Source organism: Pseudorasbora parva, chromosome 6 (assembly GCF_024679245.1).
Source record: "Pseudorasbora parva isolate DD20220531a chromosome 6, ASM2467924v1, whole genome shotgun sequence".
Taxonomy (NCBI): Eukaryota; Metazoa; Chordata; class Actinopteri; order Cypriniformes; family Gobionidae; genus Pseudorasbora; species Pseudorasbora parva.
In genome coordinates this window covers 39,149,088-39,168,347 of record NC_090177.1, presented here as the reverse complement: position 1 = coordinate 39,168,347, position 19,260 = coordinate 39,149,088, and the positions used below count along the sequence as shown (strand labels likewise).

At 39.5% G+C, this 19,260-nt stretch overlaps 1 protein-coding gene across 1 annotated transcript; it reads left to right on the top strand.

Annotated features, from left to right (window-relative positions):
- Positions 1-2,348: 2,348 nt before the first annotated feature.
- On the top strand, positions 2,349-17,562 carry csrp1a (cysteine and glycine-rich protein 1a). Its single transcript, XM_067446889.1, has 6 exons — positions 2,349-2,516; positions 11,100-11,209; positions 12,664-12,832; positions 14,250-14,379; positions 14,512-14,605; positions 16,839-17,562. The coding sequence occupies exons 2-6, from the start codon at positions 11,101-11,103 to the stop codon at positions 16,913-16,915; spliced, it is 579 nt and encodes a 192-aa protein (XP_067302990.1). The 5' UTR covers positions 2,349-2,516; position 11,100; the 3' UTR covers positions 16,916-17,562.
- Positions 17,563-19,260: the final 1,698 nt, after the last annotated feature.

Sequence of the window (19,260 nt, the reverse complement as noted above, 5' to 3'; positions counted from 1 at the left end):
CTCAATCCGAGGGGCGGATAAACGGTTGTCTTTCAAACTCCCTCTGCCCGCCGTGCACGCAATTGGATTGAGCTACTGGAGCCGAGCTACAACCAACCAGAGCAACGAAGGTGAAGCAGAGCTCGTTGATAGATTAAAAATTCGCCGTATCCAGTCGGCAAAACTCATAACACATCTTCCCTTCTTAAAGGTCCCGTTCTTCGCGTGTTTTCGAAGCTTTGATTATGTTTACAGTGTGCAATATAACATGAGTTCATGTTTCGCGTGTAAAAAAAACAGTATTTTTCACACAATTTACTTATCTGTACAGCGCTGTTTTCTTTGTCCTAAAACGGCCTGATGATTTCCTTTTACTATGAAGTCCCTCCTTCAGGAATACGTAACAAGTTCTGATTGGGCCAGCGCTTCCCGTGTTGTGATTGGACAGCAGCTTAGCGCACTTTGCCCGGAAAAGTCCCGCCTCTTACCATAAAGAGGCGATGCAAGCGCTGAATGCGCGCTCTTCTCCACGTGGGAGAGTGACGAGACCACGCCCCATATTTTGCGTGTTCTTGTGGGCGGAGGGTTAGTCAACAAACGGTTCTAGTGACGTCATTCCTGAAGGAAGTTCAGCGGTTTAGTCCAAACCGGCTGCTCGCTGTAGGCTTTGAAAGGGAACTTCTGTTAAATAAAATATCTTGCTTGGCATTGAACTTTGAGCTTTATAATTTTACAGGTATTATTTATGCTCTAACAGCAACATTACACACTAACTAAAGTTTGAAAGATGAAATCGTGAAGAACAGGACCTTTAAGAATGACTTCAGTGCCGTTCTTTGTTCTTTTCTCAGAGAAAAGCTTAACTCCAAGTCTACCAGAGTCGCGGTCAGAGCTGATTCGAAAGACCGCCGTTCGCCAGTTTCTGTGTTTACTAGAAGCACGCAAACACAACTCAGCCATTATGTTAAACCCCGCCCATCGACTCTATACACCATGTGATTGGCCCGACCAGAGTTTGGCGTTTACAGCTCAGAAGTGTATTGAGAGTTGCTAGACGACACTCGCGGCAAATTAGATTTGCTGCCGCTAGGGTGCATCTAGATTTCTAGGCTAGTTCACTTTACCCCCTTTACTTCTCTGGTCTGTCTCGATTTATCCCTAAGCTGGGGTAAAGTGAGACACAAGACCACTTTGTTTTTTTTTTGTTTTTTTACTATTATAGTTTCACTGACTTTCATCCTGAATACATTCTGATAATTTCCATTGCTAGAAAACATCCTGAATTAATGGGAAATGTGTCAATTTTACTAATATATCATTTTAGCTCGCTTAGAGGAGAGCAAATGTGAAGTTAATAAACGTAATTTCGGGAGGAGTACGCCCATCTAATCTTTCAATTAATACCAAGGTATAAAACCAGCAGCTTACCTCTTCCCCTTTTTAGTTCCTGAAGCATCCCTCCTCCTCCCCTGCTCCTCCTTTTGTACACCACATTGGTGTTGGTTGAGGAGAGATCCCTGACACGAGTGTAAAGCGCTTTGGGTGTACAGTAGTACATATGAAAGCGCTATATAAATGACTCATTCATTCATTATTTTATTCATTCAATTTGCCTGTTATTGGGGGGCAATCGGAGCTCGGGTAGAATATCCTCTCCGAGCCCCTCTATAGCAGACAGCAAGCCAAATCTGTTCACCACTTTCACTAAGATTATATGGGCACACAAACTCGTGAAGTAAAAACTGTAAAAACTTTACCCCACTCTCCCCTATATGAAATCTTGTAAAAAGTAGAATAATAGGTCCCCTTTAATGTCTCAGGTCTTCTGAGGTATGAAAGTGTCACACACAAACACACACTCCTCACATGGACTTGTTTGTCTCCCCTAGCTCAGTTTGTTTTCCTGGATGTTAATTTGATATGTCATTCTGCTCAGCTGTGTGTGATACCTTGTCTGTCTCTTATGTTGTTGTGTTACTGTTTTCTGTAGTTGTCTGGTCTCGTCTATGTTACGGTTGTGTTTAGTTCGCTTTGCCCCCATAGATTGGATTATCTTTAGTGTGGATTATTAAAGACTTCTGAACCTGATCTTCTTCCTGTGCTTTCTACAACCTAGTTGTGACAGAAAGAGCAACCACAATAAACGTATATTAAAAAATAAATGCATAAATAAAATATTTTTTTTTGACATCATATGAAAAATTTTCATCCAGTCTCAGAGCACCAGTGTGCAAGAGGTCGTGTTCAGGATGGATGAATATGTCTGGATGAATAATCTGTGAGCCACAGAGGGGGCGTCAGAGAGCAAACACAAAGCAGGGTCATGAGGTAGTGCTGTTCCTTTAACATCTCACCACAGCTCATAGTTCAGACTCACTTCCCTCACTGCCCCACCCTGAGCTTCTGCGCTGAAGTTTGACACAGACCCTCCACCGCTGCATGTGTTAGGACAGAAGCTGTTCTCATTCCCACAGTCTGTTGGATTTTAAGTGTAGACTTACTGTCCATATCCACATACCTACCAAGGATCACTTCAGGTAAGAAGCTCTTCACAGTGTCTCATTTTGCCCCCCTACATGCTTTTTCCGCTTCTTTTGCGCAATTGCTCTGCAAACTTGTGTGCAGCTCATGAGGCTTTTTGAGGTTTTGGTTTCCTGGAATTCTTTAAATTCTTTCCAACACATTAAGAGTGTTGGGTTGTGTTGCGCTGACACAATTCTTGGCATTGAAGCAACAACTTTATAAAAGTCAAATTCTTCTCTTTCACAGTTACAAACAAACTTTTCTTATCTGGAATCAGTAATGTGACTTGTCTAGTCTTGCTTTCTAGAAAAACTGTACTCGAAAAATCATTCTTTCCGAGAAGGAATGTTGTGAAGAGTCACAAAAAAAAAGACCTAGACTTTTAACTGAGCTTTCATCTAAAACCCTTGTGCTGTTGAAACCTCTACCTAATTTGGTGCTCTTGGTAAACTTGGTTCTTTTAAACTGCGTGAAAATTATACAATTGTATCACCAAATATGGTATTCAATATTTTTGTCAAACTTTTTCTTTCAGTTAGCACAGGTTATCATTTGGTAACCGCATTGATCGTAGGCCTCACTGATTTGAGCTTATGCAACTTGAAAAAGTTTAAAAAAGAAATACAAAACATGTGCAAACTGAAAGAAACCAAGTAGATAATAAAAACATTGAATCCAACACGATAACCAATTAGGGCAGTCATTTTTGAGTGTAACAAGGTGAGAAATTATTATTTATAACATGAGGGGAACTTGTTATGCCCTGTGTGAGCAAAGTAAGCAAGTTTTAGTCCAATGTGATAACATTAACTAGCGTTTTTGGAAGAAGGAAAATCCTCTTTGGGTTAAAATGACTGGAAGACAATGTGAGGGTTTATGCATGGGAACAACAACATTTAACCTGATTTAGATTTTTTAATTGGTTACAAACAGCAGGTGACCTCCAGCCCTAGTCATAGACAGAGCATGTATAAGGCTGGGTAAGACTTAGCTTCCTGTGGCCGAGGACTTTAGACTAGCATTTCATTTTCTTACTCTAACCACAGCCTGCAGTTGCTTCTGATTGTTTTTAGAGGAAAAAGCTGCCCATATCTGCTGGTTTAGGATCGTCTTGAGCAATTTGAGCTACAGGAGCTCGTCTGTTTGATCGGAAAACACAGGCCAGCCTTCGTCCTCACGTGCATCAATGAGCCTTGGCCGCCCATGACCCTGTGGCCGGTTCTCCACTGTTCCTTCCTTGGAGCACTTTTGATAGAGACTGACCACTGCAGACCGGGAACAGCCCACAAGAGCTGCAGTTTTGGAGATGCTCTGACCCAGTCGTCTAACCATCACAATTTGGCCCTTGTCAAATCGCTCAAATCCTGACGCTTGCCCATTTTTCCTGCTTCTAACATGTCAACTTTGACAAAATGTTCACTTGATGCCTAATATTAAGAGATGAATTGTGCTGTCAGCTTCATTGCGATGAACTTTTGATGAGATTATTATAAAAGAAGCGCTCTTTAAATGCTTTCTACCATGCCAAATCCCAAATACAGCATGCTTGCTTCTCTGTTAAAATTTGTTTGTGAACATGGACGCTTTAATAACAAATAACTTATCAGCAGCGTTTTTGCTGGGATGTGTAGGTTTTGCGGTGACACATAAGTGAAACTATTTTAAGGAAATCTATTTTAATGTGTTTTTAAAGGGGAAGTGCATCTCCTTAGCCTTACCCTGGAATTAGTTCACCCTCCGCTTATGACTCTATTCTTACAATAGTTGTGTTTTTGTAAAATACTTCTGTTCCTTTGGTTACTGTTTGTGGAAGAAAAGTGAGTTTAGACTGTCTGGGTTGTTGGGTTTGTGGCCGTGCTTGGAGACATAATGACCTTGGCTTTGCCCATATGGAAATTAAACTGTGGCACAGTGGATAAAATTGTAGGCATCTGGAAAACTCTGAGAATTCTGATATCACAGGAAGTGTGAAGAAGATTTAATGCGATTCAACTGAGGCCTCCTGCCTATAAACAATTTCCCAGTGTTATCATAATAGTGTATGTCCTCGAGTCTGGCTATGAGCCTATCGATCAAACTCTCAATGACCTTCTGATGCACCACCAGAGGAGCATGCGTTTGCAATAGGAAGGGAATGGGCATAAGAGAGCATTTGGTCTCACCATGTGTACCATTACTAGAGAACGTTATCTGCATTTGTGACTGTGTGTCATTTCCTCACATCCATGACATGTTTGGAGTCGGAGGCCGGAGTTAGTGTTTAGACTGGAGACATCAGAACTATGCAGGAATGTCTCGAATACAACCAACAAGGCCTTTTATGGACAAAGTCAATGAGACATTTCAGACGAACAGATCAGACGAACATGACTCATTGTCAAAATTATAGGTACAGTATATGGCAGCATGACACAAGTATCGTTTTGTGTCTCAATGCAGACTCTGAACAAAAGTTACGACTGCTGCGTATTTACACTTAAATCGATACCAATCTGCTTTTTTACTAGAAGATACCCTAAATGCACTCCTCAGTGTCCAGTGCGGTCAAACATATTTCTATAGTTACTTGATGTATGAAAGATGTAGGCTATGTGGGCAGTTGTGGGTGCAGATGTGAAGTAAATGAATATTTATGATTTTGAGTTAGAAAATGCTTTGAAAAAGCAGCACATAATCTTGCCAAGCAGTGAAGTTCAAGCTGTACTCTGGAGTCACAAGTATGTGCTTTTGAAAGTTCACAATGTGCTTTTATAGCAGAACCGCCCTGTTTCAGATTTCAAATATGCATACTTTACTAATCTCAATGCCTTTTTGGCCGTGTCATTTCTCTTGTGGTTTGACCACTTTTATGCAAGGTTATTATTTTTTCTATGCTAAAGACCTATATAACTATAAATACATACATGTGACCCATGCTGGCAAAATGAGTCGCAGTGAGCACATTTTCAAAAACTAGTTATTGTCATTTTCATGATGTGTGATTTGTTTGAATCGAACACAAAACGACTGAACTCATTGACTGAGTTAGCAGTCAATTTGGGAAAAATCGAGTTAAAGTTTTCTGATGCATATTAGAAAGAACCATCACATCAGCCTCTGTTATCGTAGACCAAGCAGCGCTCAAAACATACCGTTGTAGGCAACATAACCATTTTACCATTTAAACTTATGGAGTTTTTTGGTGCGAAATGCGGTGGCAATAAACACAATTAACCTAGGTGAATGAAAGGTAGGATAATAATCAGTGATATGCGTTCACATATGGCTTTATTTGAATGTAAGAATTCCCTTCTAGTGACGTCATAAATGCCATCTCTAGGGCTGGGAATCGATCCCAAAAAGAACCGATTCCTCGATTCCAAAGTATTGAGAACCGAGAGTCGATCGTCGAGGGGACTCGACTCTTCTTAAAGAGCTTTTTAGTTCTTCCGTTTATCATTCATTTGTCTCTCGCTCACTAATAATGATTGGAAGTCCATTTAATGTCTGCAAAAGGTTCTTTCGAACAATTCGTTTCAATGAACCAGTTCAAAATTTACCACATCAGCAGTTATTTTGCACCGTTGCTTAAAGGTCCCGTTCTTCACGTGTTTTCGAAGCTTTGATTATGTTTACAGTGTGCAATATAACATGAGTTCATGTTTCGCGTGTAAAAAAAAAACAGTATTTTTCACACAGTTTACTTATCTGTATACCGCTGTTTCCTTTGTCCTAAAAACGGCCTGATGATTTCCTTGTACTATGAAGTCCCTCCTTCAAAAATACGTAACGAGTTCTGATTAGGCCAGCGCTTCCTGCGCTGTGATTGGACAGCAGCTTAGCACGTTGCCCTGAAAGGTCCCGCCTCTTATCATAACGTGTAGATACCATACGCGCAATGTTATTGCAAAAATGTCTATATTGCCTTATCAATTTGAGTCGGAATCAGAACCGAAGAGGATCGATTACAACCTGCTCAGAAATGACTTTTGCTGGATGTTTCAGAATGGTAAGCTGTCTATTCAGGAGTTTAAACTGATCATAACAAACACCAACAATCGATGGTGTCTGAATGAATTACTACACTTTTATATACTAAGTTTTTCAGATTAGTTTCAATTACCATCTAATGTTAGTTAACAAAGCTAAACAGCGTTGCACTTTGTGTCATGAGTTACATAAACTGTTAAACGGACCGACTTAAATAATAAAATACACTTACCGGTTGTGGTCCATAACCAACGCCTTCTCCAGACAAAGAGGGAACTGTGTCATCTTTTAAGAATAATCTTTCTGCGAATCCGGCATTAAACTGATTGAGATTGAGGAAGCAGTCCTCAGCAAAATGTGCTGCAGATAGATTCATTGATCTCTACGTACATCGTCCGTGGGAAGGCCAAACAAAGGTGATTTGACTCCGGGATGAAAATAACAGCGTTTCAATGGCATGGCGACAAACACACTCTACAAAAACAACGCTTCCTATTCTCGACCTGCGAGAGCAAAAGGACAACGCCCCCGAATTTGCGTGTTCTTGTGGGCGGAGGGTTCGTCAACAGACGGTTTTAGTGACGTCATTAAAGCAGGAAGTGCAGGAGTGTAGTCCAAACCGGCCGTTCGCTGCAGGCTTTTAAAGGGAACTTCTGTTAAATAAAATATCTCGCTTGGCATTGAACTTCGAGCTTTATAATTTTGCAGGTATTATTTATGCTCCAACAGCAACATTACACACTAACTAAAGTTTGAAAGATGGAATCGCAAAGAATGGGACCTTTAAAGCTACACTGTGTAACTCTTTTAGTTTATTCTTAGTTAAAAACAATTAGTTCTTTCAAAAATATATGTGCTCATTAATGTATATTTACTTCTTTCGAGTAATAAAGTATTCTCGTAAGTTTATAATATGCCATTGAAAATACATACGGGTGAGGGGTTCGAATGCCGGTCGCCATGTTGCCCCTCCATCTTGAAAGTACATTAGCCAAAGAGGGACATACCCATTAATTCAAGCTTCGCCTTTCACGTTTTAACACTCAATGGCACCGTGTCGAATGTGAAGAGGGGGATTGCCATGTTAATCTTGGACTAAATCGGCCACCGTAGGAGTTAAAACGAAATCAGAATTGAGAGGAACAGAAACCATTATTCACTGGATGGTCATATACCTTTACACCGCTAGATGGGGGAAAATATCACACAGTGGAGCTTTAAAGGGGTACTTCAGCGCTGGGAATATGAATCTGTATTTAAACTGGGTCATCAATGTAGTAGAAATGTGAAATTATTTTTGAATTTGGTGCCTTCTAGACTGAGAAAAGACAGAAAATGTATTTTTGTCTCATGGGGATTAAAGACTACAATTCCCAGAATGCTTCGCTGCCCTGTGAGGCCACTCCCAAAGCCACCGCTACTGGATTACTGTGACTGAGTTGGAGAACAGACACTACAATCAATTACTGAAAGTGTCTTTTCAATGTAATGAGTGAGTCACCGCGCGAGTGTCACAGCACTAACGCTGCAGGAGTCAGATTACATTTAACGTCCTAAATGAGCTGACGGCGTTACGGGGCGGGCAAGTTAACTGGGACGCTAAAAACAGCTTTCTCTAACCTCGATTGATAGCGCGCTTCTTGAGGTCACGGGCAAGTGTATTTACAACCAATGTGAATACATCAAGATTTAAATTCAGAGACAAAAAATTATCTATGCAAACCTGTCATTTTATTCGTATCTAAATATGAGGAGGGCGCTCTCACAGAAAGTCCAAAAGTGGATTCGTAGTCACGCTGGAGCTGCAGCTGGAGGAAAACAATCGTTATGAGCTGAAACGTGACGACGACAATCATACAATTGCGACCAATATATGCTTCATTTGTGTTTTTCAAGCCATCTTAATGTAGGCTATTTACTGACAATAAAGTAGGCCTGTATCATATATGAATAATACAGAATGTTTAGTATCTTCTGCTCACCAAGGCTGCATTTATTTAATAAAAAATACAGTTAAAAAGGTAATATTGTGAAATATCATTACAAATTAAAACAGCTTTTTTCTATGTGAATATAAAGTGTAATTTATTCCTGTGATCAAATCTAAATTTATTATCATTACTCCAGTCTCCAGTGTCACATGATCCTTCACTAATCATTCTCATATGAGGATTTTATAATCAAGAAACATTTATGATTATTATCTGTGTTGAAAACATGTTGTGCTGCTTAAAAACGTTGTGGAAACCATGATACATTTTATTTTTCAGGATTCTTTGATTAATAGAAATTTCAATAGACAGCATTTATTTGCATTTATTAAATAAATTATTATCTTTTGTAATATTAAAAATATCACTTGTGATCAATTTAATGCATGTCTGATCAACAAAAGTATTAATTTCTCTCTTTTTAAATTTTACCACAAATGTTTGAATGGTATGGTGGTTTCCGCAAAAATGAAGCAGCACCATTAGCAGCTATACTAGTATTTTCAACAATGATAATAATCATATATGTTTCTTGAGCATCCAATCGTCATATGAGAATGAGGATCATGTGACACTGAAGACTGGAGTAATGATGATAAATGCAGCTTTGATCACAGGAATAAATTGCACTTTATATTCAAATAGAGAACAGCTGATTTACATCAGAATAATATTTCACTGTATTACATTTTTTTTCCTAGCCTGACAAGCCAGACCCACATCAAGATGTTTGGTCTGGAAACTCTCCATCGACAGCTAAATCCGAGGGGCGGATAAACGGTTGTCTTTCAAACTCGTTCAAACAACCAGAGCAACGTGAAGCGGAGCTAGTTGAAAGATTAAACATTCGCTGTATCCGGTCGGCTAAACTCGTCTTCGTCGGCGAACACATCTTCCCTTCTTAAGAATGACTTCAGTGCCGTTCTTTGTTCTTTTCTCAGAGAAAAGCTTAACTCCAAGTCTTGCAGAGTCGTGGTCAAAGCTGATTCGAAAGAACGCCGTTCACCAGTTTCTGTGTTTACTAGAAGCACGCAAACGCAACTCGGCCGTCGTCATTATGGCCCCGCCCGCCGACTCTATACACGACGTGATTGGTCCGACCAGAGTTTGGCTTTTACAGCTCAGAAGGGTATTGAGAGTTGCTAAACAACACTTGCGACAGATTTGCCAGGATTCTGAGCAAAACCAGAAAATATGACCATATCACACCAGTCCTCAGGTCTTTACACTGGCTTCCAGTTACATTTAGGATCGATTTTAAAGAACTATTACTTGTTTATAAATCACTCAATGACCTAGGACCTCAATACATCGCAGATATGCTGATTAAATACAAACCCAACAGATCACTCAGATCAGCAGGATCAAGTCAGTTAGAAATACCAAGAGTTCACTCAAAGCAAGGAGAGTCTGCCTTTGGCTATTATGCCAGCCGCAGCTGGAACCGGCTTCCTGAACAGATCAGATGTGCTCCAACAGTAGCCACATTCAAATCCAGACTCAAAACACATCTGTTTATCTGTGCATTTACTGAATGAGCTCTGGGCACTGTACGTCCGACTGATCGCACCCTATCTTATCTCTTTATTCTTTTTATAATTGTTTTAGTTTAGCTTTGTTCTTATCTTTTATTATTATTATTATTATTATTATTATTATTATTATTATTATTATTATTATTATTATTATTATTATATTTGTTTTGTATTGTTATTATCTTTACAACTGTTTTAACAATGCTTGTTTTTATTTTTTTATTCATCCACATGGTATTATTTTTTCTCATGCATATGTTACCACTATTTTAATTAATTTCTATGTAAAGCACTTTGAATTGCCATTGGGTATGAAATGTGCTATACAAATAGACTTGCCTTGCCTAAAAGATAAAAAAAAAAAAAAAAAAACTTACATTTTGATTTCAGGGGGCCTTTAAATTAGCATACATCATGCGTCAATCTAAGCCCATAACATTACAAATAGTAATAAACCTAAACAATTTACAGAGCTCTAAGTTGGTTGGTTGTGCCACCTGACTGCCGAAGATACATTTTTTCGCGTTGATCGTGTTGACGCAAACGCGAAAATATGATAAGAGTCTGAGAGGACGTGAACAGCTCCGGGTAGAACGGGTTGCCATCTCATGATTGCGTTTACGAGTTCATGCGGCGTTCACGCTGTCATAAACGCAGCAGGAACTCGTTTAGGTTCAGGAGGAACTATGAAAGGCGGCTTTTGTTTTTTTTTGGCGCTCGGTGGCTGTCAGGCCACACGCGCTGATGACGCGCTGTCTGCGCGAGCAGGTGCGCGCATGAAAATACATTGACCTCCATTGGCAGGCAGGCTGTACAAGTTTTGGTCCTGAGACTTGCACATATAAAATTATAATATATAATTTATTTTTATTTTTTTGACAACACACTATTGATTGCTGTCAGGATGTTTGATAGTCTCAATGCCAAACGCATTTACAACTCTGTGTTGTTTTTACTGTGGGAACCATGAGGAAGTAGGTGATTTCAGGACAAGCTGTGAGCTAACTGTGTGTGTGTGTGTGTGTGTGTGTGTGTGTGTGTGTGTGTGTGTGTGTGTGTGTGTGTGTGTGTGTGTGTGTGTGTCTGTGTGTGTGTGTTTCAGGATGCCTCTTGGGGGTGGAAACAAATGTGGCTGCTGCCAGAAAACAGTGTACTTTGCAGAGGAAGTGCAGTGTGAGGGACGGAGCTTCCACCGATCCTGCTTCCTGTGCAGTAAGTCCTCCTCTTTTTTCCCTATGCCCAGTGTCACAACTTGAGCCATACGTCCACATAGTATACCACCTGAGCTGGCGTAGGATTTGAGCATGCCGTATGCCAACGTCCATATTGATAAATCTCAAAGTCACCGTGGTGTTGGAAATTTGGTGTACGCACTTTTGATAAATGAGGGCCAATGTCTTGTTGCTTTTAATCTTTGCACGGTAGAATGAAGAATAAAAGGGTTAGATCACCCAAAAATAAAAATTCAGTCATTAATTACTCATATTTATACTCATATAATTACTCAACACAGCTGTTTCTAGAAACCATCATATCATTCCAAACCAGTAAAACTTCTGTTCATGTTCAGAACACAAATAAAGATCGTGAAAGTGGTAGTTGGGTCAATGGAGGAACTGAAATAGGAACTGAAATCTCTCAATTTCATCCACAAAAAAATAATAATTTGTGTTCCGAAGATGAGTGGAAGTTCATGTTTGATCTGGAACAACATGAGGGAGAGTAATTAAAGGGTTAGTGACAAGACCTCCATTCATCTTCTGAACACAAACTAAGACATTTTGGTTGAAATCCGATGACTCAGAAAGGCTTTCATTGACACCAATGTCATTTCCTCTCTCAAGACCCATAAAGGCACTAAAGACGGCGTTACAAAGCCCATCTCACTACAGCGGCTCTACAATCATTTAATGAAGCCACGAGAATAGTTTTTGTGTAAAATTAATAATAATAGCGACTTTATTCAACTTTTTGGGTGAGGAATTAATGACAGAATTTGTATTTTTGGATGAACTATCAAACTAATATCTAGCTAAATTAATTACTTCACAGTTCATTATTATTTACATTTAAAGCATATATTGTACTTTTCTATGATTTGGGAGAAACTACTTTTAATTCTGGATAATGTTTATGATGGACAATGTCCAATCAGGCAGGTGGTAAGAGTCTTTTTCTAACAGTTTCAGACTACTATGGGAAGTAAAGGCTGTTCTCTGGCGCCCTCTTCTGTTTGTCTTGATAAACCACTTTATGATCTATAATATCACCCTACATTGGGCCCGCAAAGGCCTCTGCATTCCAGACAGACCGTCTGCAGAAAAAGAAAACCAAAGCCTCTTTAATAGTAAACTCAAACATGGGAGCCCTACTGTGGTTTTCCTACGAGACCAGGCTTTAGGATTGAAAAATTCACAAAACCAGGACAGTAATATCTATTTTATATCAATATTTCAGAAGAAAGCACAATAATTTTCTAATATAAAACATATGATCATAGTTTCTCAACTAAATAATATGCAGTACATCTTTCTAACGATCATACATTATGATGTCCTCCTGCTTGACACACTTCAGAGAGTTGCTGTTGTTCTTGAAGCTGAAGGTCACTGTAGAACACTTTTATCTGTGTGTCTTGTCAAATTCACTCATCCGTCTCATCTCAGTGGTGTGCAGGAAAAATCTCGACAGCACTACAGTGGCCGTCCATGAGAATGAGATCTACTGCAAGGCCTGTTACGGCAAAAAATATGGACCCAAAGGCTACGGCTACGGCGCTGGTGCAGGGACTCTGAGCATGGACAAAGGAGAATCGCTGGGCATTAAAGCCGAGGAGTAAGAATGCACTTGCTTCACATTTTGATTCTTAAATATCACTCCATATTTTATTCAGAATGTACACTTTATCTTATTCTGGCCAAGAACCGCTCAATTTACAGTATATGGAAGTGTCTGACTGATTGTCTGACTGACATATAAAGCAAAGCAACCAATATGTTTTGGATGTTCTGCTATAAATGCATTACATTTATAGCATCCAAGTTGCTCATTCAATCATTTAGAATGTAGCACACAAGCTGGAAAGACACAATATTACACTCATAATATCTTCATGGCTTTATGCCCTTTTTAGAGCTCAAAAGCTTTTGGTCCCCATCCACTTTCATTGTGTGGAAAAGAGCAGCATGAACATTGTTCAAAACTTCTTCATTTGTGTTCCACATGAGAAAGGCCCGACAGATTTGGAATGTGTTATAGAGATCACAGAATTATTTTTTTGTGTGCAACTACTCATCCTCTCCTGGGTTTTTTCATACCGAAACTCATTTACTTTTTTTCTGTTCTTTTTTTTAAACTGAGTGTACAAGTGGTGATTGTAATGAAAACAGTAACAAATCCTGACCCCCATAGGAATGAATGGAATGAGAGGCACAATCCAGAACAGACACACACAAATAAAGGCATGAGACTATAAAACATCCCCAATGCAGATCACATTCACATGCGTACACACACACACACACACACACACACACACACACACACACACACACACACACACACACACACACACACACACACACACCTAGGAATTCCCATTAAAAAGAACGGGTTGTATAACTGGGACAATGTTTGTTTTCTTAAAAAATAAAAATTGTTTTCATAAAAATAAAAAAAATGTAAATCAATCATAAATACATCCAGATGTGAAGTGGTTAGATTTGAACACATTTACAACACAAAATATCTGCAACTTTTGAAATAATAAAAAAATAAAAATAAAACTTAGATAAATAAGTAAAGAAATTTTTTAAATAAATAAAAAAGAAAAAAACTAAAGAACTAACTTTAGGACCCAGGGGAACAGTTCATTTGCTCTTTAAGCTCAGGCCATCTTGTGGCAAGAGTCATGAAATATCGCGTTATTATATTTATTTATTTTTTCCATAACAGGTTCAGCAGAGACCTCCAATGTGAGACTTTTGAGGGGTTTTAACACGTTTTTGCATATAATAAGGTTATTTTGTATTTAGAGGTAAAAAAAAAAAATTCCTTTGAAAAATCTGAAAAAAACTATTATTAAAATTAAATAAGCTTTCTGGACCCCAAAATAAATAAAATATAGGTATCCGGTTTATTTTGACCCGCGAGGGAAGAATTTGTTACAGGTACAGGATGAAAGGATGATGAGTTTGCATGAAGCCAAACTGTGTTCATCATCTGACACTTGTCTCGTGTCTCTTTATTGCAGGCCTCAAGAGCATCGGCCAACCAATAACCCCAACACATCCAAGTTTGCTCAAAAGTTTGGCAGCTCTGATGTTTGTCCACGGTGTAGCAAGGCCGTCTACGCGGCCGAAAAAGTCATAGGGGCAGGAAATGTAAGTCGAAAGCAGAAACCACGAGAGGAAATGCAGTGGTGGTACACCAAAATGAAATAAGCCACCATGTATGGTTGTGTAAGCTTTGGACATGGTCTTCATCGAGCGGCTGTCTTCTTCCTTCCTCTGCAGGCGTGGCACAGGGGTTGTTTCCGATGTGCAAAGTGCGGAAAGGGACTGGAATCCACAACTTTAGCTGACAAGGATGGAGAAATCTACTGCAAAGGCAGAGTATCCAATGTTATCCTTTCTCTTTTGAGGGGTTCTTGCCATGTGTAATGCATGTGTAAACCTTAAACAATTTAATAATCAATTAAAAATGAATACCTGTGTGATACATAGACCGTAAAAAAATATGGACGACTCGACATCATCCGTTTCCGCTTGGCAGTTTTGAAGCTTTCAGGCGGCCTGCACGGCGCTGACATCTTGGGAGCGAGTCTGCGCAGTAGCGATTTCGGGACCGGAGTTGCGCAGTAGAGCGCAGGAAGTAGAGCAGGAAGTACAGCTGCGATATCAAAAGCCCGTCCACACTCTCGCAGATGCAGAACAATTAATAATGTTGGTGTGAAATAAACAGTTATGGAAATGTAGAAATTAAATTTCGAAAAAAGTCAGTTAGTGCCTCAGTGGCAACTTCACTCAGAGAAGACGTCAGTCTCAGCTGTCAATCAAGGCGTCCCCCCCCCCCCCCCCCCCCCCCCCGTTTTTATAGCATCAAATAACTAACTCAAACTAAACTTATTTTTAAAACAAACACCTGAAATGAAATCATCGTGATGATAACTGCCTTCAGTGACATAAACTAACTTTGGGGAAAAAATATTTGACGTGTAATTTTATTATTTAGTTTGCCTCGAGTCCATTAGAAAACACAGAGGGGCGGCTATACTGGGACCGGTCACCGGGGGGGCGCTCGAGGTGCGAAAGCTTCAGTAAATGAGAGGGAGACTGCAGGCTTGGTGTGATATTACACTGTACCAGCACTATTCTCTAGCTGTTGAGCGTACATCAGTTCTACCAAAGACTTTATATAAAGGAAGACGGAGCGCACTGATTACTTATGAATGGGAGAGAGTGCAATATGGCAAATAAGCCCCGCCCTCTTAATCAAAGAGCCAATCGTTGATTAGTAAAGTCATCGTGTCACTGCAGCTCCCAGAAGCTCCGGTTGCTATAGAAACAGGCAGCGTTCTGAGACGCGCACTTAGGCCGTGTGTCCACCAAAGCGTTTTTTAATGTGGCTGAAGCGTCATGTTTTTAGAACGCCATGAGTGTATCGTGGCACTGGGTGTTTATTTCACACAAAATCACTGAGAACTTGTTTTTTACCGGTCACCGAGAGTTGAAGAATGTTCAACTTTAAGGAAAACTCAGCGCTCATCACTGTCAGTTTTTACCCAGCCGTCCAATCACAGTGGAGGAGGGGCGGGACAAATACAACACCGACCAACCGGCGCATTCTGCTTGTACAACGTCAACAGATGAAAACAAGCAGCATAATAACGGAAGAAAATCATTTAAAACAAGGGCCAGAGCAAATAATATACATTGTATCACCATTTTTAAATAGAATCAATAAAGGAACAAACTGTCTGTGAAGTGAGATACTAGTAACACTTCTGCGGATATTCTGCTTCATAGCAAGGAAAGAGTCTCAAGCGCTCACAGCGAGGTATTTTCAGCAGAGAAAAATGCAGTGTTATTGTCAGGATTCAAGCATTTAGAAACAAAATTGATGAGAAAGTTGGTCCGATTGCATTTAACAATTTTCATTCAACAGTTTTAGACAATCTAATGTTTCCACAATCAAAGAGAAAGGAGCTGCACTTGTCTCGAGAGGCGTTTCAAAGATGGCCGCCGAGTGAAAGGACTTGTCTTAAAGGGACTTTAGTTGTAAACTCGTCGGTGCATTGTGAGATTGAGTGAGTGCACTCAATAACGTCTACTATGGGTTTGGACAACACTACAAATTGCTGTCCCTTCAAATAATGCCCTATTTAAGGGTGTAGGCAGCGATTTTGGACACAGCCAAAGTCATTTTTATCACATAATTAGATGCTCTTTTGGCATGTTGAATGTTGCTGTAGCCGCCTCAGTTCAGGCCAAACTGCAGCACGCATTTAAATTGATCATCTCTTTCTCTTCAGCACTAGTTTCAGCACAAAAAAAACAACCATCCGACATCCGACCGGTATGTTGAGTGATAAGTACAACCTACCGAAATGTATAATGTCTCATGTAATCGCTCAGTCAGTGTTTCAAACGTGGATTATTAATATAAAACCGCATGTAAACAAGTGTTGCGTAATGTTACGTTTACCTCAGGAAAGCCATTTATTGTCCATAAAGATGATAATTGAAGCACCTAGAATCATGGTAGTGAGATTTGCATGACCAACACCACGTTTTCTCCATAATGGTGTCATATTAAACTTCTCATCTTGTGCTCCACACAGGTTGCTATGCCAAAAGCTTTGGACCGAAAGGCTTCGGATATGGTCAAGGTGCTGGGGCGCTGTCACACACTCAATAGATCAACCACAACTTACTCTATAGATACAGTACATTCCCCATTGTGAGCATCTGTAGAAGTAGGTGTGAGTAATTGCATGTCAATGTCTTCAAGAAGGAAACAGGCGAGAAGGAAACCCGTTCCGATTCTCATTCTTAAACAAGACGACACATTCCACGAGATATCATGTCATCGTGTCTTAAACCCATAAACATCTCTTCTTAACTCTTGAACACTGCCAAATGCTTGGAAGAACGTCAAGTATGTAAACCAAACATGGGATTAACGCTTAATCTGCTCACCTAAGATGATCACTTGAGTGTGCACAGATTTAGTGGAACCTGAGCTGTCCTGTTACGTCAGTATGTACTGTCTGTTCTCTAATGGATCTGCATATCCAGTTCAATAGCGGACCACATGCTTCCCTGAGCTTTAATCACTGTCAAGAATGTTCCCTGTGGCTCTCCTCAAAGCATGAGCGATTCACAAGCACTCCCTGGCTAAACATGCACTTAATTTATTTCACTGTCTGTGGAAAAATATCCCATATATGCATTCTGGAATAGAAGTAAAAGTACAAATATGCAAAATTTTGCTGTCTTTTCATCATTTGTGTCCATGTAGTTGGTAAATACAAATGTTTAAAATATTGTATTTATATAAAATGAATGTGCCTTGCAAGATAGCAGTGCTGGTTTCAGTGTACATTTCTAGCAGAGGGTATTTCTTACAAATTATTTTTAATAATTTTATCATAATAATCACACATTCAGCCCACATCCTTCTGTACCTTTTTTGTAATAGTGTGTTTACCTGTCAGCATGTGGGACACAGTTGAGTCAATATTGACAATATTTTTTGCCTTTTTGAGAATATTTATGGTATCACGCAGCAAAAAAGCATTATTGGGACCCACTTTATATTAGGTGTCCTTAACTACTATGTACTAACATTGTAATTAATCATTTGATACAATGCACTTATTGTGTACATACATGTTTTTACATTGTACTTACATTTTCAAAATTACCTGCATGTAAATACATCTGTAATACATTTCTGTAGTTACATTTGTAATTACACAGTTGGCACTTCCCTTCCACCTAACCCTAACCTTAAACTGACCCATACCACCACACCCGTACCTAACTCTGCCCATATCCCACCTCAAAATCAGCAAAAGTGCTTTGCAATATAGTATGAACACTATAAGTACATTGTACTTACTTTTTGATGTAAGTACATAGTAGTTAAGGCCACCTAATATAAAGTGGGGCCCATTATTGTATAGATATCATCTTATTTTCATTGGATAATTCAAACATTTGGGGTCAATACGGATTATTAAAGGTATTTTATGCTCACCGACGCTGCATTAATTGAAACAAAAACACAGTAAAACAGTGAAATATTACCATTTAAAATAACTTTTTTATTAAAATGTAATTTTTTCCTGTGATGAAAGCTGAATTTTCAGCATTGTAGTCTTCAACTTCACATGATCCTTCAGAAATTACTCTAATATGATGATTCAATGATTATTTTAATGTTGAAAACAAATGATATACTTTTGCTGACATACCATTTACAAGGCCTCATCTTTTGATGTTCTATACAGTCAAACCAAAATTTATTCAGACACTCACATTATCACAGCTTATTCGTTATAGTTCAGAAAATAGTTAAAAAAAATATGACAAGAACTTAATATATTCATCTTGATAATGTCAGACCACTTCCACACGAAGCCAGAGCTTTCCCTATCCGATCTTTTTCCCCCCCTTGTCTCAAGAATGATCCACGTCCACATGAAACCACTGAAAGACGATGTAGTAGGCTATACATGCCAGGCCAGTGTGTGGCGCTGTGATTCTGCCACAGAAATACACTAAAAACAGAGAAGAGGAGTTGTGGCTAGAAGGTGGACAGCAATGGTTGGAAGTGAAGCAAAATCTCATGATAAAATAACAATAAACTAATTTGCTACTGTTTTTTTTAATACCTACCCCAACCCTACCTACTCATTCATCCTACTCAAACATTCAACTAAAGGACGCAATATTGACGTGCACATGCCCAGTGGCCGTAGCTTTATCCCTTCTATGCTGCGTTCCACTTTTAGACACGCACTTGCAAACTTCCCTAAGCCCTTTCCCTCGGGGGAATCCTGCCGCCACTTTGAAGTCCGACATTCCGACGAGGGACGTTTATATGGACAGACCCTTGCTCCATTGGTCAAAATCGAGGGAGCAAGGCTCTGTCCATATAAACTTACACTTCAAAATGGCGGCTGGGATAACCATCTACTTCATACACTTAAAGGCCCTTTCTAACTGGACGCGATTTTGACGTGCGAATAATTCGCG